Raw genomic sequence first — 27,063 nt, 5'->3', positions numbered from 1 at the left:
GCAAAAGGTGTTCAATGAATGCTTGCCTCATCCATGCACTCTTAGGAAATGGTACCAACATGTCGATGGCTCTCCTGGCTTCATAAAAGAAACTCTAACAGCTCTAAAGCTTAAAGTGGAAGAGGGTAATGCCACAGGTAAACCTGTCCTTTGTAGCATCATCATTGTTGAAATGACCATCAGGAACAAGATAGAATGGGATGAAAAGGCCACATGTGGTTATGTGGACATAGGGACTGATGTTGATAAGGATTCATTCCCAGAAGCAAAGGAGGCCCTTGTGTTTCTGGTAAATGCCACCAATGACCATTAGAAGGTTCCAATAGATTATTTTTTAACTGATGGTTTGTCAAGAGAAGATAAAGCAAAATTAGTAACCACTGATCTGACCATATTCCATGACACTGGTATTCATGTAGTCAGTTTAACGTTTGATGGGGCAGCCATGAACTTGTCAATGGTAAAATTTCTGGGCCTGGATATTCACCAAGCCCATGAGAAAACTTCATTTGAGCACCCAGTGACAAAAGTGCCAGTGTTAATTTTTCTAGATGTGTGCCATATGCTGAAATTGGTGAGGAATTCTTTGGCTTCTTTGGGCACAAATTTTAACAGTGAAGGTAATGCCATAAAATGGACATACGTAGAAAAACTAGTGAAAATACAACTAGAAGAGGGATTAACGCTTGCTATTAAGATTCGTAAGCGCCATATTAATTGGGAATCTTTTTTTTTTTTTTCTAGTGGCTTTACGTCGCACCGACACAGATAGGTCTTATGGTGATGATGGAATAGGAAAGGCCTAGGAGTTGGAGGGAAGTGGCCGTGGCCTTAATTAAGGTACAGCCCCAGCATTTACCTGGTGTGAAAATAGGAAACCACGGAAAACCATCTTCAGGGCTGCCGGATGCAAGCTCACAGCCGCGCGCCCCGAACTGCATGGCTAACTCGCCCGGTAATCTATTAAAGAAACTATTTAATCGGAAAAGATGAGTCAAATTAGCAGCCCAAACTTTGAGTAACAGTGTGGCTCAGCCACTTAGATTTTTGAAAAAATTCGGGTATAACTTATTTGAAGACTGTGAAGCTACAGTTGAATTTGTAGACTTTTTTTTTTTTTTTTTTTTGCTACTTGCTTTACGTCGCACTGACACAGATATGTCTTACGGCGACGATGGGATAGGAAAGGCCTAGGAATTGGAAGGAAGCAGCCGTGGCCTTAATTAAGGTACAGCCCCAGCATTTGCCTGGTGTGAAAATTGGAAACCACAGAAAAACATCTTCAGGGCTGCCGACAGTGGGGCTCGAACCCACTATCTCCCGATTAGTGGATACTGTCTGCACTTAAGCGACTGCAGCTATCGAGCTTGGTATAGAAATTTTTAATAACATATTTGACATTTTGAACAGCAGGAATATATTACAAAAGGGGATTTCAGTGTGCATTCTCTCCAAATCAGAGGTTTTTTTTATAAAGGATTTCCTTAGTAAGGCAGAATCATACATCATGCGGCTATCAACATCAAGTTCATCAGACTCTTCTGTTCTTCACTCAAGAAAAAAGACTGGATTTCTTGGATTTTTGGTGTGCATAAGAAGTTGCCTTGGCCTCATTTAGTTCTCAGTGAGCAGCCTAAACTGAAATACTTGTTGATGTACAAATTCTGTCAGGACCACTTGGAGGTATTGTTCTCTGCCATTGCTGGTTCGCCATGAGGTAAAAGGAGAAGAATCAAGCAACTGCATTGCCTTGGATCAAATTAATATATTAAGTGTATCTAGCTCCGAGCTCAAATCAGATTTACAGTGTCATGCAATTCTCGCAGTATCACAGGACAGGGTGGCCGATATCCCACCCATTCCAGATTTTGATCATGACTACTGTACTCATCCAGCTTTTGAACAATTGTCCCCATACGTGAGTGATGTTGTGACATATATTGCTGGATTTGTGGTGAGGAAGGTGGAATGCCTTATGAAGTGTGCAGTGTGCTTGAGTACTCTGAGAAGTTCCAGAGAGAACTAAGACTATGCTTTAATCAAGGAGATGATCTCCGGAGGTGAAGGATTAATCATGCCCTCCAAAGATGTGACAGTGTTGTGTAAGTTGACTAAAAGTGCACTCAGAAATATCAATGTACTAAGGATCAAAGATGTTCATCAGAAGGTCCTCTGTAGTGTGTGAGGTCAGTGAATGCAACCTTGTTTTATGGTATAAAGGACCATTTACTTGGTCAAGAATTTGCGCAGAGCCATGAAATGGACTTGGTTAAGATAATTGTGAAGTGTTATGTCAATTCCAGAATGCAACATGAATATGCTCAGGAAAGGAAGAACAGAGACAAAGAAAGAAGTGTATTGAACAAGTACACATTGTTCAATCATCAGGGATTGAGGACAGTATTCTAAAGACAAGCAATTCTCAGTTTTCAAAACATTCCTGATCTTCAGCCTGAAGAAGAATGGTGTATAACTTATATGTAAATATTTGTTCCCTGTGTTCTATCATACATTTGTGTATTAACTGGCTGCAGCTGTTTTGGCGACTTGTAGCCTACAAGACTTCCTGTCTTTCAACATATTGTAAATTATGTTAATGTACATTTTTAAGGATAGTTCTGTGAATGTTACATCTTACTAGGTTTAACTAACTCAGTTATAGTTTGATACAGCCTGAGCATTTAAAACAGTTGAACAAGTATGTGCGTGCGCGTGAATGCTCATTCATATCTGATATTGGCTGATAACCTAGATGTTAGGTTGTTCTATGTGCGTTCATGCATAATAGTGGCTGATAACCCAGATGTTAGGCCTTGTAAAACAATTATCATCATGCATAACTGTACATGTTTAAACTAAATGTGAACGTCTGAATAAGTGTGATGGTGATAGCTGTTTTTCTTTAATGACAGAATCTTGAGGTTATTAGCTGCATTAATTTCAAAGTTTCTTTGATGATAATTATTATAGGTGCAATGTGGACGACTGCGTTATTATCGGTCACATTTCTTGATTTATAAGGCTTAACCAGCATAAAATCGGCATTATTAGAAAAGCAGGTTATTTGTTGAGTTTATTATTTGCAGCACTGTGAAAATATCTTAAAAATAACTATTTTAGACGAATATTATGGAGAAAAATTAAACCTGTGAAATTAGAAGAGAAGTATCTAAAATAGGTTAACGTCAGGCCTATTCACGTAACCGTATCGCTTAACTGATGTATATACACACCAGAATATCACACATATAATTATACTTAACACTTTTCATACAAAAAGGAATGGAAATATTCCTACGGAATTGCATTTATCACCATCTTCAATAGTTTAAATCAATTAATCATAAGGAGCAAGTTTAAATCGGGATTTGAAAACACTTCGCAATGCTCTTCTTATGGAAGACCACCTTTGTTTTGCCCTACATGAGCTGATCGCTCATAGCTTCATGCTGGTGCCACACTTGGCCGGTAGAAACATAGGGAGCGCCCTGTCTATCTATATGTATGCTCGAAGTTCCCCAGCAGTGTATATCAAAAACATGTGGTAAGAGCTCCCATTTCTTTATTATTATTATTACTACTGTTAGGATGTTACATGACAGGCTGTGTTTATTCTGTGGATCTGGGAACTCTAAGATATTTGTATCCAAACCCCTGTTCTGTTGTTTGACTAACAGAAATCGAGATGACATATAAACATGTGTCAATAGATACCTACTAGAAGAATAAAACGGGTAGTTTTGTTTCTGCCCTAACATTGTTGGTGACCCCGACGTGATCATCAGCCGGTATCAGGAAGTCTAAATATCCTTGCATTATTATCATAACAAAGTGAAAGTTGCAAGATGTTAACAGCCATGAAAAGACGCAAGGCAGTAAGAACAATTTTTACTAAGACTTATGACAAGTTTATTGAAGAAATAGACTGTAAAAATCTCGATAGAGAAGTTGTGAAAACGAAGTTTCTGACTGTTGAGAGGTTAGCAGCTGACCTACAAAACCCAGATGATAACGTCACTTCGTTGATGCTAGAGGATGAAAATGCCAACTTTGAGGCCGAGTATTTAACTGCTCAAGAATACAGAGAAAAGATGGACCATGCAAGAGTGAAGATGGAGAATTTTACTGCGGCTGATCAGGTACAATTTGCAAGTGTCGCGCAATCAAATGCTTCATCACCGGCTGCAGATAGGAGAAAATTAGGGCTCCCGAAAATAGAATTAAATACATTTAGTGGTGAGATTAAGAACTTTCTAAGCTTTTGGAGCCAGTTTAAGAGAATACATGAGGACGATGAGATGGAAAACAAAAACAAGTTCCAGTATCTGATTCAAGCAACTGTCAAGGGCTCAAGAGCACGAGAGATTGTGGATAGTTTCCCTGCCATAGCGGAAAACTATGAGAAAGCTATTGAAAGTCTGCGAAATAGATTTGGTAGAGAGGAACTTTTAACGGAATATTATGCAAGGGAGCTGCTGTCATTAAGAAGGCTGCTGGTGCAGAAAACAAGAACGCACGCGACCTATCTCAGCTCTATGACAATTAGCTCACTTGTGTGCACTAGAATCTATTGGCATTTCATCGGACAAGTCTGCGGCCATGTTATTTCCACTTGTAGAATCCTCCATACCAGAAGATATTCTGAAAATCTGGTTACGAAATCAGCCAACAATTCGCGAGGATGATGGAAGTCAAGTCTATGGAGATCGGTTAAAACATCTGATGTTATTTCTGAGGAAGGAAGTAGAAAATAGAGAAAGAATCTCGCTGGCAAGTGATGGATTTAAATTAAGTGAAGACAAGGTCCAAAGAAACAGAAGAAAAGAGAAGTCCCTTGATGAAGCCCCAGCAACTGCAATGGATCTACTCTCTTGTGAACACAAGAACACCAGAGTTGTTTGTGACAAGTCTCATGAAAGGAGTGCTTCTAGGCACAGAGATTATCGCTGGAGGAAAAGCGAGATATCTTGAGAAAGAAGAACGGATGTTTCATTTTCTTGAAATCAGGGCATCGAGCAAGGGACAGTCAACACAAAGTAAGTTGCATTGTTTTTTGCAAGATGCATCATACGATTGTGTGCCCTCAACTGGAGATCAAGCAGAAGCGAGCATCAGAAGAGACAGCAGAGAAAGTGCTGAATGTTTCACTCTCAAATCAGTCGAGTTCAGAAGTAGTTCTTCGGACCCTTCTATTGAACCTTGAGACCAACGGAAAATTGCGCACTGTAAGAGCACTCCTTGACACTGGTTCTCAAAGATCCTATATATTGAAGAGAACTGCGGAGGAAATTGGATGTATGGCTGTTGACTCTGAAACAGTAATACACACACTGTTTGGGGGAGCTTCGATGAAAGACATAAAACCCAAGTGCTACAACATTAGATTGAAGAGTCTGACAGGAGATTTTTCATGTGAGGTTCAGATGTTGGATCAGCCCCTAATATGTGGTGGCATCGCCCGCCCTAAAGGTGGTTCCTGGCTTAAAGAACTAAAGGCAATAAAGGGATTCATCTTACTGACCTGGGAGTTGGGCAGCCCCTTGATGAAGTACTGTTAGGAGCGGATGCATTAGGAAAACTGTACACTGGCACCATAAAGGAACTGCAGTGTGGTCTTACTGCCGTGGAAACTAGACTGGGATGGGTTGTGATGGGCAAGTTTATTACTGAAACTGAGTCTATGACCCATGCCACTATGCTAACTACGCTTCTAACCCACACCTATCGATTAGCGGATCTATGGAATTTGGATGTCTTGGGTATCACAGACCCCTGTGAAAGTTGAACAAAGGAAGAAGTAGAAATCACCGTGTGAAACCATTTCCAGGAAACTGTGAAAAGAGATCCTGGGGGAAGATATGAAGTGAAGTTCCCTTGGATAAATAGCAATGAAGAGTTACCGGATAATCGAGGGATAGCAGAGAAGAGATTGATCTCAATGACATCTAAACTCTGTGGTATTGGGAAACTTGAGTGCTATAATGAGGTGTTACAAACATGGCTAATGGAAGGAGTAACACAAATCGTTCCAGAAGATGAAGTACAAGGACCTGGACATTATCTACCTCATCACGGGGTATTCAAAGAGAATTCGACAACAAGTATAAGACCAGTGTTTGATGCTTCTTGTAAGATGAAGGGAAGTCCTTCATTAAATGATTGTCTGGCTAAAGGACCGAATCTATTAGATCCAATCCCCTCTGTCCTTCTAAAGTTCTGTCGAGGGAAGATCGGCGTGATCTCTGATATTAAGAAGGCTTTTCTTCAGATCTCTGTTCACGATCAGGATAGGGATTTTCTGAGGTTCCTTTGGTGGGAGAATTTCGAGGAGAAGAAGATAAGGGTTATGAGACACTGTAGAGTGGTTTTTGGGGTGAACTGCAGCCCATTTAATCTGGGGGCTGTCATACAGCACCATTTGCATCAATATAAACCATCTCAGAGAGAGGTGGCAGAGAAACTGAGCAATTCATTTTATGTAGACAACTGCGTCACGTCAGTTGATCCAGTAGAGGAACTGAAGTATTTGTGGAACAAGCTACTGGGATCATGGCTGAAGATAGATTTGAGCTGAGAGGTTGGGAGAACACTTCCTCACTACCAAGCAAAGGCGGCTCAAGACTGACACAAGTCCTCGGACTCTCGTGGGACAAGAATGAAGATAAACTGTTCTGCAATATTGATGGACTGAGTAAGCCTGAGGGAGTAATAACTAGGAGACCTGTTTTGTCAATGGCACATAGAGTATTCGATCCAATCGGATTCAGTTCTCCTGTCATTCTTTACCCTAAACTACTCCTGCAGAAATGCTGGAAGGCCAAGCTGAGTTGGGACTCCGAGCTACCAGAAGAACTGAAGTCAGATTTTCTGAAATGGGTTGAAGAACTACCTATTTTGAATGATGTACGGATACCTAGATGGACTTCACTGACAAATCCTGACTCCTGTTCTTTGAACATCTTTTGCGATGCAGCAAAATTATTCTATGCAACGGCTGTATTTCTGAGATACAAAAACACACAGCAAGTAACTAAGTTTGCTACAAGCAAAATCGAGGGTTGCTCCACTCAACCTAGGTTGGAATTGTTGGCTTGCTTAATAAGGGTACGTCTAGCCATGCAAGTGAAGAAAGGGTTAAATATAACCGACATGAGGGAGTATTACTGGACAGATTCAACCACTGCGTTGCACTGGATCGCTAGAGAAGGTCACTGGGGAACATCTGTTGGGAACAGGGTGAAAGAAATCCGCACCAACTCCAATCCCAGGGACTGGAAACACATCTCCGGACAAGGAAACCCTGCCGATCTTCCTTCCAGAGGCTGTAATACAAGAAAGTTCATAGAGTCGCGATGGTGGCAGGGTCCAAACTGGCTCAAATTTTCTGAAGAGGAATGGCCAAAGTCCAGGTCTGCCGTAAATCAAGAAGAGGTAAAACAAGAGAGAAAAAAGGAGGATGTTTTATCGCTGGGTACCTGCAGATGTGCAGAAAGAGGCATGGTACTTGAGCTATTTCTCCACATACAACAAGATCCTTCGAATGGTAGCATGAATGCAGTGATTCATTAACAATGCAAGGAAGAAGAGTATTACTGGAGAGTTGTCTGCCAGAGAATTGGATGCTGCAGAAAGGAATTTAGTAAAGATCGTCCAACAAGAAAGTTTCAGATATACGAAGGAATCGCCTTTGAATAAATTTCACGTTCTAGAAGATGCAGAGGGGGTTCTCCGTTTGAAGACGCAGGTGATAAGGCGTCAAGACGAAGATAACTTCAGATTTCCAATGCTTCTTCCAAATGATCACAAGCTGGTTGAACGTATAATTGAATACCGACACCTGAGGACTATGTCATAAAAAGAAAGAGATCCACCTTATCAATACTAAATTTATTAATGTTTTTAAAACAGGACCGGTTTCGACTTTTCACATGTCATCCTCAGCTGTCATATACATACACATTAGAATACATGTTTTAACAGTTGTATCTTACAAATAAATATGTCATATTTGATAGACATTAGGTAGTATGTCTAGAAGTGAAATTCTGCTTCTTATGTCTAAGTTTAGAGGATCAAGAATATATTAAAAAGATATCTATCTTTAACATATTAAAAGAATTACAACACATGATAAAATTTGTTGTTTACACCTGACCTTGAATATAGCATTAACGTTCAAGTTTTACCAGTGAAAGTTCTTTAAAAAGACATTCATATTGCGTTGTTTTTAGTCAACTAAATATGCTTAAATGTAGCTGCATGTGCTTATACAGTACACTTTTTATTAGGCTTAAACTTTATCAAAATGAGTAATGTGAATCTGAATGTGAAATTATGATGACAAAGTGAAATGCGATTGAAATAACAGTAATCTAGATAATTGAAACCTGTGTTGAATGACTCCTTCAATTATATGCTATTTAAAATACATTACAAGCAAATAAGACAATAGCACACTTCAATATGTAAAAGTTAAAAGATATAAGACAGTCATGTAAGTTGTGTGAAATTCATATGAAGTATTGTTCTTTCTTCATGCGTATGTGTCAAGTTCAAATGGGGTAGTATATTTTATATAAACTTTGTCAAAATAAATAATGTGAATCTGAATTTGAGATTGCGTTGACAAATGAAATGCCAGGTGATTAAAACCTGTATTGAATGACCTCTTCAAATATATACTGTGTAAAATACATTATATGCAACATAAGACAATGGTACATTTCAATATGCAAGTTAAAAGGTAAGAGGCAGTCCTGCAAATTGTGTAAAACTTCATATGAAGTATCTTGTTAAATATACAGATTGAAGATGAATGTGCTGCTGGGGTTATAAAAGCTGTTGTAGTAGGTGGTTTTTTTTCGATCTATGATAGTTGCTAACTATCTGTAAAGAGTAAATGAAATCAATTAGAAGCGTCTTAGAATGTTAAAGTGTCAAGCTTGTGTGTTTGTGTGTATATATAGATTACTTACTGTCGTGAGATGATTGGGAAGTGTATCGCTTGGCAGCTTGGCGTGTACTATATCGTGAACTTGTGGTATTAGTGTCTGTTGTCGTGAGGGGAATGGAGGGGTGGGGAAGGGGAGTTGCTAACTGTGTAGAGGTGGAGTTAGGCGTGTCTTTCACCTGCGCTGTGGATTGCGCGTGGTGTTGTTTATTGACTGTTCTCAGATAATAGTTCTTTATAAAAGGGATGATTTTATTAAATAAAATATTGGTTTTATCTGTTATTTCATTAATGTTATAATTAGGGTTGGCATATTGGTCTATTGTTATATATAGATCTTCAGTAATATTGAGTAAGGGTCCTTTGGGGTTTGTGCTTAATATTATCATATCATTATCTATATTAGTGAAGTTATGTTTATAATCGACCATGTGTTGTCCTATTGCCGAAAAATGGTTGTGCTTTATGGCATTAACGTGTTCGTTGTATCTGATGGTAAAGTTTCTGCCTGTACGTCCTATGTAGCTTGTTGAGCAGTTATTGCAGTGGATACGGTAAACTCCAGACCGAAGGTATTTGTTGTTATTGTTGATAGTTCATGTGTTATGTATGATGATGTTGCTGTTGTGTGTAGTCCTGTAGGCTATTTCAAGGTTATGTTTTTTGAAAATGTTGGTTAACGAGTATATGTGCGTGTTATTGAATGTAAAGGTTGCGTAGTTTTTCTTGGGTTTGTCTATTTTTGATAGTTTAGTTTTGGGTTTTGATTTGAACTTATGAATGATTGAATTGACTGTATCTTTCTTGTATCCATTTTTTCTTGCTATTTCTTGGATTAAATGTATCTCTTCGTTAAAATCTGTTTTTGAAAGTGGTACGTTAAAGGCTCTATAAACCATACTGTAATATGCTGCTTTTTTATGGGAGTTAGGATGAATGGAATCTGTTGCTATTGTATTTATTGTATGGGTGGGCTTGCGATAAATTTTGAAAGACAAATGATTATCTTGTCTAGTAATAGTCAAATCGAGATAGTTCAGTTTGCAGTTGTTTTCTGATTCTTTTGTAAATTGTATATGTGGGTCTATGGTGTTTAATTTATCTAACAAAGTGTTGTCATTAATTAGTCTATTATCGATGATGGCAAATACGTCATCAACAAATCTGCACCAAAAGAATATTCCGTTTATTGTACTGATTGAGTTGTATTCGAGGGGGTCTAAATATATTTCAGCAATTACACCGGAGGCGGGAGAACCCATTGGCAAGCCTAGTTGTTGATAAATTGTGTCATGGAACTTAAAAAAGTTGTTATTGACGGCAAATTCTAAAATTATTATGAACTCCTCGATTTCTAAATTACTTAGATTACTGTGAGTTTTGAGATTGGATGAGATTATATCTATAGTTTTTTTAGTGGGGATATTGGGGTACATATTGGTAATATCATATGACACTAAGGAATGGTATCGTTCTAGTTGTAGCTCTTTAGTTTTGTTGCAGAATTCTACTGAATTACGTATAGTTTTATTGGCTTGAAATGAGTAATATTTTTTGAGGAATTTTTGGATGGATTGCGATAATTTATATGTAGGACTTGCTCTGTAATTTACTATGGGTCTCATGGGTATGTTGTCCTTATGTATTTTTGGAAGAGCTTTTGCATTCGGTAGTTGGGGGTTCATGACTATGAGATTTTGTGCTTCCGTTTCGGTAAGTAGTAGGTGCGTGTTTTTAAGTAGAGTCTTGAGATTTCTTTGTATTATATTTGTAGGGTCTTTGCGTATGATCCGAAAGGTGTCGTTGTTGAAAACTTCTTTTGTTTTTTGAATGTATACGTTTTTATCAATGCCTACTGTGGTGTTGCCTTTGTCCGCTTTAGTTACGACCAGATTGTTTTGTTTTATGTTGTTATTTAGTCTATTTATATGTGTTATATTAATATTGTTACTGTGTGAACTATTTTCTTGTAATTTCTTGATATACTACGGTAGTCTTTTTGCGATGTCGTGTTTTACTTCATCTCGTAGGTCATATGGAATTTTCTGTATTGCAAGTTCAGTTTCCGCGGTGGTAATTGTGATATTTTGCAAAACTGAGGTATTGCCCCAATTATGTTTCGGACCCTTACTCAATATTTCAGTTTCTGTTTCATCGAATACTGTATTCGTGAGATTTTTGATCGATGGATGGAAATTATGTTCAATGTCAGATTTAGGTTGGGATGAGGTGATCTTATTCATATTAGGATTCATGGGTTCCGTTCTTTGTGTCTGTTTTAAAGACTCTATTTTTTTATTAAGGTTGTTTTGTTTTCTTATGGCTAAGTTCTCTATTTTGTCGTTAGTGATACGTTGAAAGTGATCCCAATAACTATATGGCAGCTCTTGGGATACTCTCAAATGCAGTGGATACAATTCATTGTTCAAATATTGTTTTTTTACGGTAAAAAAACTTGATTTCCGTTTTTAGTCAGAGTTTGTTAGTTTTATTTAATGTGTTACGTGTCTGATTGGTAACTCTGTGCTTATTGTTATACTTCCTAAGAAATTTAGGAGTTAGGTTGTTGGCAAGGCATTCTTTTAGAAAGGCAATATTCTTGGTGGTATTCATTAACTTGATTCTAATGCTTCTGTATCTATACGCATTACATCTTGCCTGGTTGGCATTATTATCTTGATTAATGAAACAGAAACAGAAATATTGAGTAAGGGTCTGAAACATAATTGGGGCAATACCTCAGTTTTGCAAAATATCACAATTACCACCGCGGAAACTGAACTTGCAATACAGAAAATTCCATATGACCTACGAGATGAAGTAAAACACGACATCGCAAAAAGACTACCGCAGTATATCAAGAAATTACAAGAAAATAGTTCACACAGTAACAATATTAATATAACACATATAAATAGACTAAATAACAACATAAAACAAAACAATCTGGTCGTAACTAAAGCGGACAAAGGCAACACCACAGTAGTCATTGACAAAAATGTATACATTCAAAAAACAAAAGAAGTTTTCAACAACGACACCTTTCGGATCATACGCAAAGACCCTACAAATATAATACAAAGAAATCTCAAGACTCTACTTAAAAACATGCACCTACTACTTACCGAAACGGAAGCACAAAATCTCATAGTCATGAACCCCGAACTACCGAATGCAAAAGCTCTTCCAAAAATACACAAGGACAACATACCCATGAGACCCATAGTAAATTACAGAGCAAGTCCTACATATAAATTATCGCAATTCATCCAAAAATTCCTCAAAAAATATTACTCATTTCAAGCCAATAAAACTATACGTAATTCAGTAGACTTCTGCAACAAAACTAAAGAGCTACAACTAGAACGATACCATTCCTTAGTGTCATATGATATTACCAATATGTATCCCAATATCCCCACTAAAAAAACTATAGATATAATCTCATCCAATCTCAAAACTCACAGTAAACTAAGTAATTTAGAAATCGAGGAGTTCATAATAATTTTAGAATTTGCCGTCAATAACAACTTTTTTAAGTTCCATGACACAATTTATCAACAACTAGGCTTGCCAATGGGTTCTCCCGCCTCCGGTGTAATTGCTGAAATATATTTAGACCCCCTCGAATACAACTCAATCAGTACAATAAACGGAATATTCTTTTGGTGCAGATTTGTTGATGACGTATTTGCCATCATCGATAATAGACTAATTAATGTCAACACTTTGTTAAATAAATTAAACACCATAGACCCACATATACAATTTACAAAAGAATCAGAAAACAACTGCAAACTGAACTATCTCGATTTGACTATTACTAGACAAGACAATCATTTGTCTTTCAAAATTTATCGCAAGCCCACCCATACAATAAATACAATAGCAACAGATTCCATTCATCCTAACTCCCATAAAAAAGCAGCATATTACAGTATGGTTTATAGAGCCTTTAACGTACCACTTTCAAAAACAGATTTTAACGAAGAGATACATTTAATCCAAGAAATAGCAAGAAAAAATGGATACAAGAAAGATACAGTCAATTCAATCATTCATAAGTTCAAATCAAAACCCGAAACTAAACTATCAAAAATAGACAAACCCAAGAAAAACTACGCAACCTTTACATTCAATAACACGCACATATACTCGTTAACCAACATTTTCAAAAAACATAACCTTGAAATAGCCTACAGGACTACACATAACAGCAACATCATCATACATAACACATGAACTATCAACAATAACAACAAATACCTTCGGTCTGGAGTTTACCGTATCCGCTGCAATAACTGCTTAACAAGCTACATAGGACGTACAGGCAGAAACTTTACCATCAGATACAACGAACACGTTAATGCCATAAAGCACAACCATTTTTCGGCAATAGGACAACACATGGTCGATTATAAACATAACTTCACTAATATAGATAATGATATGATAATATTAAGCACAAACCCCAAAGGACCCTTACTCAATATTACTGAAGATCTATATATAACAATAGACCAATATGCCAACCCTAATTATAACATTAATGAAATAACAGATAAAACCAATATTTTATTTAATAAAATCATCCCTTTTATAAAGAACTATTATCTGAGAACAGTCAATAAACAACACCACGCGCAATCCACAGCGCAGGTGAAAGACACGCCTAACTCCACCTCTACACAGTTAGCAACTCCCCTTCCCCACCCCTCCATTCCCCTCACGACAACAGACACTAATACCACAAGTTCACGATATAGTACACGCCAAGCTGCCAAGCGATACACTTCCCAATCATCTCACGACAGTAAGTAATCTATATATACACACAAACACACAAGCTTGACACTTTAACATTCTAAGACGCTTCTAATTGATTTCATTTACTCTTTACAGATAGTTAGCAACTATCATAGATCGAAAAAAAACCACCTACTACAACAGCTTTTATAACCCCAGCAGCACATTCATCTTCAATCTGCATATTTAACAAGATACTTCATATGAAGTTTTACACAATTTGCAGGACTGCCTCTTACCTTTTAACTTGCATATTGAAATGTACCATTGTCTTATGTTGCATATAATGTATTTTACACAGTATATATTTGAAGAGGTCATTCAATACAGGTTTTAATCACCTGGCATTTCATTTGTCAACGCAATCTCAAATTCAGATTCACATTATTTATTTTGACAAAGTTTATATAAAATATACTACCCCATTTGAACTTGACACATACGCATGAAGAAAGAACAATACTTCATATGAATTTCACAAAACTTACATGACTGTCTTATATCTTTTAACTTTTACATATTGAAGTGTGCTATTGTCTTATTTGCATGTAATGTATTTTAAATAGCATATAATTGAAGGAGTCATTCAACACAGGTTTCAATTATCTAGATTACTGTTATTTCAAACGCATTTCACTTTGTCATCGTAATTTCACATTCAGATTCACATTACTCATTTTGACAAAGTTTAAGCCTAATAAAAAGTGTACTGTATAAGCACATGCAGCTACATTTAAGCATATTTAGTTGACTAAAAACAACGCAATATGAATGTCTTTTTAAAGAACTTTCGCTGGTAAAACTTGAACGTTAATGCTATATTCAAGGTCAGGTGTAAACAACAAATTTTATCATGTGTTGTAATTCTTTTAATATGTTAAAGATAGATATCTTTTTAATATATTCTTGATCCTCTAAACTTAGACATAAGAAGCAAAATTTCACTTCTAGACATACTACCTAATGTCTATCAAATATGACATATTTATTTGTAAGATACAACTGTTAAAACATGTATTCTAATGTGTATGTATATGACAGCTGAGAATGACTTGTGAAAAGTCGAAACCGGTCCTGTTTTAAAAACATTAATAAATTTAGTACTGATAAGGTGGAACTCTTTCTTTCTATGACATACTATAGATATCAATACGGAACATCATGAAATTTATTAATCAAGACCTGAGGACTAATCATGCTGGATTAAATGTTGTGCTCACAACTCTCAGGGAAAAGTTTTGGATCATACAGGGAAGAAAGGCTGTGCGGAAGGTACTATCAAGATGTGCAAGATGTAAACACCATGTGGTTAAGAAAATGCATGATCTCCGGCACCGTTACTTGAAGACCGGGTCAGAGACGCCAACACATTTGATGTTACGGGTGTAGACTTAACTGGCCTACTCAGGTTGAGAGATGGTAACAAGTGTTGGATAGTGCTCTTTACTTGTGCAGCGTATAGGGCTATCCACCTTGAAATGACAGCATCTTTGATAATGAAGAGTTTTTTAGACGCTCTTAGAAGATTCATAACAAGACGTGGAAAACCTAAGGTCGTCTATAGTGACAATGGAACCAATTTTGTTGGAGCTAACAATAGCTTTCGCTGCAAAGTAGGAGATAACTTAGATATGTTATGTATGTTTTGATTCCATAAGTTGTTAGAATCAAAAGGTGGGATGATATTAGGATGTTGGATGACGGGGTGTGTTTATTCTGTGGATCTGGGAACTTTTAAGATATTTGTATCCAAACCCCTGTTCTGTTGTTTGACTAAGAGAAATCGAGATGACATATAAACAAGTGTCAATAAATACCTAGTGAAAGAATAAAACGGGTAGTTTTGTTTCTGTCCTAACAACTATTACTAGTGAACAATTACTATTATATATCATTTTCATTATTGTTGTTTTGTAATTGCAATGCAATTTTACATGATCAAAATAGGGCGAATAAATAGTATTTCAGAAAACTGTACTTACTAGGCCGTCAAGAATTATTAAATTCACAAAACATGCTATAATATATAAACAATTGTAAAATCTCAAGTGCTAGTTGACATGAAACGAACACCATTTTTCACTACTAAATGCTCAAGCACAAAGAAAAAAAATCATGCAAATATCTCCTATAGGTACAGAGATAAAATTTTTGAAACACCCTTAAAAATGCCCAGTCCAGATCCTTTGTTAGGGATATTCAGGCCCAGACCGGAATGGGTTAAATTTAAGTTAATTTTAACTCCAGTATGCAGTTATCAGACTGTGCCTCTACATAGGCTTCTGATAAGCTCACCTGCATACACCCAGTGTCAGTGGGTAGGGTCTGAAACATCCCACTCTGACGAGTCTAGTGTCAGACCTAAGACGAAACGCTGGTTAATAGAGCAAATGCCTGAAAATTTTGCCCACTAACATTTATTTTTGATTTATCTATTACTAGCAAGATACCCGTGCTTCGCTACGGTATTATACTAAAATTTATAATTGAATGCTTATTGTTTTAGATATATAATCCGCCGAAATTCGCGATCTGACTCGTTTTCTGCAAGAATCCGCCAAAATTCGCGATCTGACTCGTTTTCTAATAGATTACGGCAAGTTTCCTCCCATTTCTTAATCTTTCTTTTCAGCAATCGACTTCGTACTTCCCGGGCTAGGTCCAGGTATTCCACCCAATCAATCAATCAATCAATCAATCAATCAATCAATCAATCAATCAATCAATACTGATCTGCATTTAGGGCAGTTGCCCAGGTGGCAGATTCCCTATCTGTTGCTTTCCTAGCCTTTTCCTAAATGATTTCAAAGAAATTGGAAATTTATTCAACATCTCCCTTGGTAAGTTATTCCAATCCCTAACTCCCCTTCCTATAAATGAATATTTGCCCCAGTTTGTCCTCTTGAATTCCAACTTCATCCTCATATTGTGATCTTTCCTACTTTTATAAACGCCACTCAAACATATTCGTCTACTAATGTCATTCCACACCATCTCTCCGCTGACAGCTCGGAACATACCACTTAGTCGAGCAGCTCTTCTTCTTTCTCTCAATTCTTCCCAACCCAAACATTGCAACATTTTTGTAACGCTACTCTTTTGTCGGAAATCACCCAGAACAAATCGAGCTGCTTTTCTTTGGATTTTTTTCCAGTTCTTGAGTCAGGTAATCCTGGTGAGGGTCCCATACACTGGAACCATGCTCTAGTTGGGGTCTTACCCGAGACTTATATGCACTCTCCTTTACATCCTTACTACACCCCTAAACACCCTCATAACCATGTGCAGAGATCTGTACCCTTTATTTACAATCCCATTTATGTGATTACCCCAATGAAGATCTTTCCTTATATTAACACCTAGATACTTACAATGATCCCCAAAAGGAACTTTCACCCCATCAACGCAGTAATTAAAACTGAGAGGACTTTTCCTATTTGTGAAACTCACAACCTGACTTTTAACCCCGTTTATCAACATACCATTGCCTGCTGTCCATCTCACAACATTTTCGAGGTCACGTTGCAGTTGCTCACAATCTTGTAACTTATTTATCACTCTAAAGAGAATAACATCATCCGCAAAAAGCCTTACCTCTGATTCCACTCCTTTACTCATATCATTTATATATATAAGAAAACATAAAGGTCCAATAATACTGCCTTGAGGAATTCCCCTCTTAATTATTACAGGGTCAGATAAAGCTTCACCTACTCTAATTCTCTGAGATCTATTTTCTAGAAATATAGCAACCCATTCAGTCACTCTTTTGTCTAGTCCTATTGCACTCATTTTTGCCAGTAGTCTCCCATGATCCACCCTATCAAATTCTTTAGACAGGTCAATCGCAGTACAGTCCATTTGACCTCCAGAATCCAAGATATCTGCTATATCTTGCTGGAATCCTACCCGGTCAGTTGGGTCCCTAAATCTTTGCCATCTTTTCCTGCAAGCATTTTAATATGGATCAAATCCTTCAGGAGTTCTGGCGTGGTGTTGTCCTGGATGCCTTGGCGGTACTGAACCCGCGGCCGGACTGCATTCTTAGTCATTACCCGTCCAGGACCCGTTTCCAGCGCGGTACGCACATTTGACGACGGTCCAGAACATTATTATTATTATTATTATTATAGATGTTCTGGACCCCACAGCAAGATGCAAGACCGCTACTTGGCGGTAAATTACATCTGCTGTCATTGTCATTGTTGACAATGTGACCAGCACCATTGTCGCGCGTAGGCAAGTGTGCGGGATTTCTGGTGATACGAATGACATAATTGCGTGCATTATTGACCTTATTATAAAGGTGAACAATTTGACGGTCAATGTCATTCCTATCGTTTATTTCAAATGTGTTAAAATTTTTAGTTATAAGCCAGGAAAATCTACTGTAATCTAAGAACATTCTCCAAAGGAAAAGATGGTTCTTGAAAACGAACCCAGGAAAGATTAAAAATGATCAGTTTATGATCAGAATAAGTACATCGAAAATCTACAGCCGGTTTCCAGTCATTCGACCGGGTCAGGAATGGAATGAATAAAGCCCCATCTAGCGGCGACAATAGGAATTGTGCCGGCTGCCGAAGCACTCCTCTAGGGCAATGATCGATGAATGACAAACAAAATGAAATATTGGACAGAGTTGCTGGAATGAATGATGACAGGGAAAACCGGAGTATCCTGAGAAAAACCTGTCCCACCGTTTTGTTTAGCACGAATGTCACATGGAGTGACCAGGATTAGAACCACGGAACCCAGCTGTGAAAGGCCGACGCGCTACCACCTGAACAACGGAGGCTCCTTATAAGTACATTATGATCAGTAAAATCAATTGGTCTCACCTCCCTTTACACCCCACCGCTGTTAAGTTTAATTACCCAACCCCCCCAAAAATTAAAAGAAGGCGTGTTTCTTTATGTTTAAAGGAGATTCCAAACACCAATGTTCACGTCTATTACTTTCCGTTTTGAGATATAAGTATCCCCATTAAATAATTCACCTTTTTACGCTTCCCTTCATACTCCTCCCCCCTAAGTGAATTTTCCGGCAAAAAATACTTGTTTCTTTAATAGTAAAGGATCTTCTAAATACCAATTGTCACGACTCTAACTTCTTCAGTTTTTCATTTGTCTCTCCTCATGATAGGAATTCAACTCCTTTTCACTCCCGCCTCCCAAGATGTTTCCCCCCAAAACGCGTTTTCCTTTGTTTTAAAGGAGATCCAAATACAAATTTTCACGTCTGTAACAACTTTAGATTTATTAGATGTATGTATTCTCATACAATTAAGTAAATTAATTTTTTATTTTTTTTCACCCCCCCCCACTACCTTCATTGGATTTTCCGCGAATACGTGTTTCTGTACTTTTAAAGCAGAATCCAAATATCAAATTTCACGTCTGTAACATCTTCATTTTTGAGATATCAGTAGCCTAATTAAAAGAATTCAACACCATTTTCAGTCACTCTTTATCTGCTGCCATTGTCATTGTTGACAATGTGACCAGCACCATTGTCGCGCGTAGGCAAGTGTGCGGGATTTCCGAAAACTAAAAATTCACATTTCATTATTCTTAATGGAGATAAAAAAATATCATTTTTCACTTCTGTAACATGTTAAGTTTTTTGAGATATACTGTTGAAATTCTCATTTTAAAATTTCACCCCTTTTTAGTTCCCCTTAAGTGGAGTTTCCAAAAACAAATCACCTATGTTTCTTTACATTTACAGGAGATTTCAAATACCCACTTTTTACGTCTGTAACATTTTAAGTTTCTCAGATATTCTACAGATATAGTCTTTCAAAAAATGAACCCCAATTTGTCACTCCTGTTTAACCGCCATTAATTGGATTTTCCAAAAACAAAAAATACGTGTTTCTTTATTTTTAAAGGAGATCCCATATACAAATTTTCAGTTCTGTAATATCTTCAGTTTCTGAGAGATATGTATCCTCATTAAAGGCATTCAACCCATTATTCACCCTTTTACAACCCTCCTATTGGGATTTACAGAAAACAAAAAAATACGTGTTCCTTTATTTTTAAAGGAGATTCTAAATACCACTTTTTACATCTGTAAACTTTTCAAGTTTTAGGATGTAGATACACTCATTTTAAAAATTCACCCCCCCTTTATTTGGATTTTCCAAAAACGAAAAAATACCTGTTTCTTTATTTTTAAAGTAGATCCCAAATACCAATTTTCAGGTCTGTAATATCTTCAGGTTCTGAAATATAAGTAGCCTCATTAAAGGCACTCAACACATTTTCATCCTTTTCCACCCTTCCTATTGGGATTTTCTGAAAACACGAAAATATGTGTTTATTTTTAAAGGAGATTATAAATACCAATTTTTACATCTATAAACTTTAAAAGTTTAGATATATAGATACACTCATTTTAAAAATGCACCCCCTTTTCACCCCCCCCCCCCCCATTAATTCGATTTTCCAAAAACAAAAAAATACGTGTTTCTTTATTTTTCAAGGAGATTCCAAACACCAATTTTCAAGTCTGTAATATCTTCAGTTTCTGAGATATAAGTATCCTCATTAAAGGCATCAACCCCTTTTTCACCCCTTTTCACCCCTCCTATTGGGATTTTCTGAAAACAAAAAAAATATGTGTTTCTTTATTTTTAATGAAGATTCTAAATACTAATTTTTACATCTGTAAACTTTCAGAGTTTTGAGATATAGATACACTCACTTTAAAATTTCACCCCCCTTTTCACCCTCCCATTAATTCAATTTTCCAAAACCAAAAAAATACGTGTTTCTTTATTTTTAAAAGAGCTCAGAAGTACCAATTTTCAGGTCTGTAATATCTTCAGTTTCTGAGATATAAGTAGCGGTATCCTGATTAAAGGCATTCAACCCCTATTTCACCCTTTTTCACCCCTCTTCTTGGGATTTTCCAAAAACAAAAAAATAGGTTTTTCCTTATTTTTAATGAAGATTCTAAATAAAAAATTTTACATCTGTAAACTTTTAAAGTTTCGAGATATAGATACACTCATTTTAAAATTTCACCCCCCTTCTCACCCCATTAGCGACGGAATATCCAAAAATCCTCTCTTAGCGAGCACCTACATCTTAATATGAATCTATCCCGAAAATTTCATTTCTTTATGTCCAGTAGTTTTGGATCAGTCAGTCAGTCAGGTCAGGTCAGTCAGGACAAGTTATTTTATATACATAGATTTTGTGATTAACATTAGCTTTTGCATTTTCTACATTTGGAGAAGGGTACTGTATGTATGTATGTATGTATGTATGTATGTATGTATGTATGTATGTATGTATGTATGTATGTATCACAATAAGTAGATCTTAATTTCATCTCTATTATTGCTGAAGAGAGTGGCATGTGTATGTAACAATGGTTATGGGTAGGTCGTCTTTGTTTCTATCAGAAATCATTCCTTAACCTTATAAAAGTACACAAGCAAGTTATGATGATAGAAAAGTTTATATTTGAAGACAACCTTACAAAGGATCCACGCTGACAGAAACTTAAAGAGTGTTACAGGAGACCTTGTATGGAACAAGAAAGAGTCACTGAAAAGGAACTATTGAACACACTTGCTTCATACCACTTTATCCTCTGTGTGTGATAAATGGACTGTGAGGATAAAATATGTGAATAGAACCCAGGCAGCTAAAATGATGAGGTTTCAAATGCATGACCTGGCAAGACAAGGCAAGACAGAATTAAGAACAAAAATGAGAGAGACTTGGTCGAAGTTGACAGACTGGAGGATAAAATAACTGTACAGGGGCTGCCATGATATGTTGAGATGTTCACAAAAAACACCCTAAGAATGTATACCGGGTGAGTTGACTGTGCAGTTAGGAGCGCACGGCTGTGAGCTTGCATCCGGGAGATAATGGGTTCGAATCCCACTGTCGGCAGCCCTGAAGATGGTTGTCCGTGGTTTCCCATTTTCACACCAGGCAAATGCTGGGACTGTACCTCAATTAAGGCCACGGCTGCTTCCTTCCAATTCAAGACGCCAAGAACAAAAGGGAACATGCAAAAGAGAAAATTAAACTGGAAGGATTTGGACAGGAGGAGAAGTAGCTTGATAGAAGTTGTATGGATTTCATTTCATTTCATTTCAAGCAAGCAAGCAAGCAAGCAAATAAATAAAAAAGCATGATTAGGTCTATTGGACAGTAAGTACGAAAGGAAGAAATTCTGACAATGTGTTAATTAGAAACTGTGAATGTTCATTTTTAGTCATAGGAGTAGTTTACATTCAATATTAACAGGAATAGTTCTCAACCACATACAAAAATAGGGGAGAACGGATATAGGACATAATAATTACAGAAAGGAATATATGTTGTAATCACATGAACATGAAAGTTTCAGAGATATTAAATGTATTTTACTGCATGTTATCCACATTAGTTTTCTACAAGTAACAACATTGCATCATGGACATATGACATGAACCTGCATGTTCATCAAATCATCTGACAAACACTGAACATCCCTTTAAGAGGTCTTAAGAAATGCACAAATCTCCAGCCCATTAATGGCCCTGAAATCTGCCAAGATGACTGCCATCCAGCTAGATGTCATGTGGTCAGTATAATGAACAACAGTTGTACAGCTTAACTTTCATGACTTGATTCACTGCTGCTCATTCTTCTAAAGTTTCTTAGTTAACCTCACCACAGCCTATTCAATTCTAAGACCAAAATTGTTGGACGAGCCAAGTTTTGAATCCAAGACCTCTGGGTGAGAGAGACGCTACCATTACACTGAAAGACTTATGAGATGACATACTGCAGGGTAATAATTCTGCCTTTTCAACTATTACCTTAGCCTATATCCGACTCCACGGCTACATGGTTAGTATACTGGCCTTTGGTCACAGGGGTCCCGGGTTCGATTCCCGGCAGGGTCGGGAATTTTAACCATTATTGGTTAATTTCGCTGGCACAGGGGCTGGGTGTATGTGTCGTCTTCATCATCATTTCATCTTCATCACGATGCGCAGGTCGCCTACGGGAGTCAAATCAAAAGACCTGCATCTGGCGAGCCAAACTTGTCCTCGGACACTCTCAGCACTAAAAGCCATACGCCTTTTTTTTTTTTTTTTCCACTTGAGCCAATGCAATAATTCTGCCTTTTCAAGTATTACTTTAGCCTATCTTACACCTTTCAAAAGAGGTACAAAATTTTAACACACGATTAAATGCTGATTAACAGCGCCAAGATTTGATATCTTCGACACAAAAAGAATGCACCTCAGCAGCCGCATCCCACAGCCTGCCAAATGACTAGCATATAAATCACATCACATCACATCAAATCAAATCAAATCAAATCAAATCAAATCAAATCAAATGCAAGTGATAGATTCAAATTCATAAATAATGACAACTGAAGTATTTGAGGAGAATAATTAATTTTGATCTGTATTGCACTGAATAAATATAAAACCATGCAATTATAACATTCCACAAAGTGTCTAAAGCAGCATTATATCAAGGATATTATAACTATTCACAGAAAAAAAGTAAGTCCATAGCCAAGTGAGAAGAGAAGTGTTGAGCCATGTATTACAATTTGTGTTTCATAGTTCCTACCTAGTACTTGCCTTATGTACAGTGAGAATGTCCGGGAAGGAAGCCAGAATGCCTTTATAGATATGGAGCATATCACCCAATGGTTCCCAGTCTGATTTGGGCTGATCCTCAAAAAGTTTTCCAATTTCATTGTATGTCTCACCAGTCTTCCTTACAGCTTGGCTTAAGTTTCTTCGTGATCTACCTAAAATTAAAGTTAAAAAATACATTTTTTTTTTTTTTTTCGTACAAAGGAAGAAGATCTATCCCCAAGGGTCGCACAAACTGAAAGAAAGATGGTATATTTATGGGCAGAATTTTCAACGAGTATTTTTCATGCGAAGTTGACTACACAAAACTATTATGGTACACAGTAGCAGTCAGTAAATGAAAATCAGATATACAGGGATATTCAGTTGAGTTGACACCTCAAATAACTAGTGATCCGTTCAAGATACTGATATTGTGTTTTCACTTTTGGTAACGGTACCAAGAGGGTCAGTGCTTTATCATGCCATCAATATCTTCCGAAATAATGGTACTAACTTCGATTTTTCAAATGGAACTACGTTTCCTGCATATAGCCTTAAAGCTACAACCATTACAAATTCATCACCGTGGTTATTTTGAAAAATCAGGCAAGTACTTATTCTCAAGAAAATGTAATGTATTCAAACAAGCGTCATTTGCCAGCTGGGAATTGCCCCTTTCGATTTGCACTACGTATGAAACATGAGCTAGCTGTTGACATACATAGTTGCTTCACCTTTATCTGACAGATAGGTATTCTCTCTACTGTGCTCATAAATACAGTATGATAAAACGTATGGTTTCTTAGCGGGTGCCCCCTGTTTCAGCAGGTCTTATTGTAATACACGAATTTTAACCTAATTAGCTGAAGAAGGGAATGAATGAACATATTCTCGAAACATGTACTAGATATAATGTAAATGTGAAATGTAAACAAATTATTTAACGCATAGTATTGACTAGGCGGATCATCTATCTCTCTATTTACTGTGATTAATTCAATACAGACCCAATACTGGCCATTATGGTCAAGATTATTAATAGAAAGTGGGAAGACAGAGAGGATGTTCATTTGCTTTCTACTGCTGAGGAAGACTTGGACTTTGAAGTAGTGAAAGTTCACAGAAAACGAGGTGAGAGGCAAGAAGAAGTAAAAAGAACCCAAGGGTGTTGGATGGTACAACAGCAAAATGAATGCTGTAGATCGTCGAGACCAAGTCCTTGCGAGTTTTCCTGTAATGTGACATACTATCACGGGTTATAGAAAGATAATGCTGTATCTCTTGGATATGGCTATCTTCAATTCAAATGTTGTATTCAAGGAGGTTACTGGCAGGTGGCTGCATTATAATGAGTTCTGCACAACAGTTGCCAAGCAAATGTTGCAGATTATTTTTCTCCCTCCTAGAACACCAAAAGGGAAACCATTCAGTAAAGACTGCCCTCTGCAGTTTCAGGGACAAGTATGGGGCCATTTTTTGGTCCCTATTTCTCCAATGGAAAGGAAAAACCATGCTTCCAGGCCCTGCAAAGTGTGCAAGAGTCATAAATTAAAGTCAGAAGTCAGGTAACTATGTGAAAAATGTGGTATGCCACTTCATCTGGAGAGCTGTTATGGTGATTCACTACTGAAGACTGAAAAATGGTTACTGAACATTTAGATATCGATCTGCAATGAAAGCAGCTTTCAACAAATGTACATTTATTAATAATTCTCAATAAACCAAGTTACTACATAATTCTCAAAAATAAATAGTTTTCTGCCCCTGCAGGTAGAACAATTATTCAGCTTCCAATGAGGTCGAAGGCTGTACGCCATGATATAGATGGCCAGGCAGGCATCAGTTTTTGAAAATGAGACGAAGTCTTTCATAGTGTATTGGCACTGCTATGGCTCCAAGTAGCCTATGCAGTGGCCTCCACAGTACTGTATGCACTAACCATGCATCTTGCTAGGTGTGCTATCTACCAACTGATGAGCCCAACTTAGCACACTGGGGCAAAAAGCTGGCAACCAGGAATGAGTTAGCTGGAAAATGTATATCCATAACGGACCAACTATACTGGCTGTACGCTATATGGGCTGTGTCATTTATTGCGGAGAACAAAGCCCGCAAAGTGAACATTCTTTGGTTTTCATCCTTATTACTACAAAACAAACATGTTATATGCAATGATTGGCACTGCAGTATACGATTTGGTTCATACAGTTCTCAGAAAAAAACAACAACTGAGCCAACAATAAAAACTATGCTTACCTTCTTAACAAAGTGAATATGTTCCAACTACAATACTTTTAAGATTTACTGGAGGGTGGGACTGGCAGATGCCAACATGATGGGTTTATTCTGTTCTTTACAATTTTGCTTTACATCTCACCGACACAGGTAGGTCTTAAGGCGACGATGAGATGAGAAAGCCAGGGAGTGGAAAGGAAGCGACCATGGCCTTCGTTAAGGTTCAGTCCCAGCATTTGCCTGGTGTGAAAATGGGAAACCAAGGAATAACATCTTCAAGGCTGACTACAATGGAGTTCGAGCCCACTATCTCCCAGGTGCAAGCTCACAGCTGTGCAGTCTTTACCGCATGGCCAACTTGCCTGGTTCTTCTGTTCTAGAAGTCTTTTTAGCACGTGAAGAGTAGGTTTATCGTAAATCATGTGGTGCTCTGGTTGAGAAAGATGTTTCTGTGTAGCTTTGAGAATCTCTGTGGATTTCAACAAATTCTTGAAACTTCCAACTAATTTTCTACATTATTTGCTCAATATTCTTTGAACTAAAAAAGTCCCTCTTTTAGAACAACCTGTAGTGTATGAGCTACATGCAGAAAATGCAGAAATTTTCCCAAACTCACGGCATTTACTACATTTTGACCATTGTCACGAATCACAGTTATTTTTTGTCCATTAAATCCCAAGTTTCTGATATGAGTAGGCTGGCTGGTATTTAAGAACTGTGATTATGATGATGATGATGATGATGATGATAATGAGCACAATGATTTTGAAATAGAATGAATGGCCACAGCCTCTACGTACCACGGGAGACATTCAATAAATTTCCAAATTCTTTGCAATCATTTAAGAAAAGGCTAGGAAAACAACAGATAGGGAATCTGCCACCTGGGCAACTGCCCTAAATGCAGATCAGTAGTGACTGATTGATTGTACCATTGTCATTTCTTAATTTCTTACCAATTTCACTGTTCTAAATTACTTTGTTAGAATGTACATGCTTAGTAAAACAATTTTATGAAACAAGGTGACATGCTTCTTCAGGTTACTACCGTTATGACATATTTCTCGTTGCGAGAAACTCTTTTTTTTATTTTGCAAATGTGGCAAATAGCACCATTATCACTGACAGGATCCAATAGGAAATAGTTCCACATTTCATTCATACTATCCAAAAGTGGTAGATTACAAAACGCACCATCTTCTACCACTTCAAAATAACAATTGACATGAGATCTTAAAATACTGATCTAAAATCATAATGTTATTTGCATTACATCCCACTAACTACTTTTACGGTTTTCGGAGACGCCGAGGTGCCGGAATTTAGTCCTGCAGGAGTTCTTTTACGTGCCAGTAAATCTACCGACACGAGGCTGACGTATTTGAGCACCTTCAAATACCACCGGACTGAGCCAGGATCAAACCTGACAAGTTGGGGTCAGAAGGCCAGCGCCTCA

The 27,063-nt window shown here is 37.3% G+C and overlaps 1 protein-coding gene across 5 annotated transcripts in view; it reads right to left on the bottom strand.

Moving 5' to 3' along the window:
* The window catches only part of SH3PX1 (sorting nexin 33-like protein SH3PX1), a 328,612-nt gene that overhangs the window by 44,167 nt on the left and 257,382 nt on the right, over positions 1 to 27,063 (bottom strand). For 3 of the 5 annotated variants that reach the window (XM_067141233.2, XM_067141235.2, XM_068226248.1), the window contains exon 10: positions 23,373 to 23,545. In XM_067141233.2, the coding sequence (XP_066997334.2) occupies positions 23,373 to 23,545 (173 nt within the window). Of the gene's footprint in view, positions 1 to 23,361; positions 23,546 to 27,063 lie in introns of all 5 variants that reach the window. The other 2 variants (XM_067141236.2, XM_067141234.2) reach the window with 1 other exon arrangement.

Source organism: Anabrus simplex, chromosome 2, assembly GCF_040414725.1.
Source record: "Anabrus simplex isolate iqAnaSimp1 chromosome 2, ASM4041472v1, whole genome shotgun sequence".
Classification (NCBI taxonomy): domain Eukaryota; kingdom Metazoa; phylum Arthropoda; class Insecta; order Orthoptera; family Tettigoniidae; genus Anabrus; species Anabrus simplex.
The sequence above is the reverse complement of the archived record's forward strand: the minus strand, read 5'-3'. Positions and strand labels throughout refer to the sequence as shown.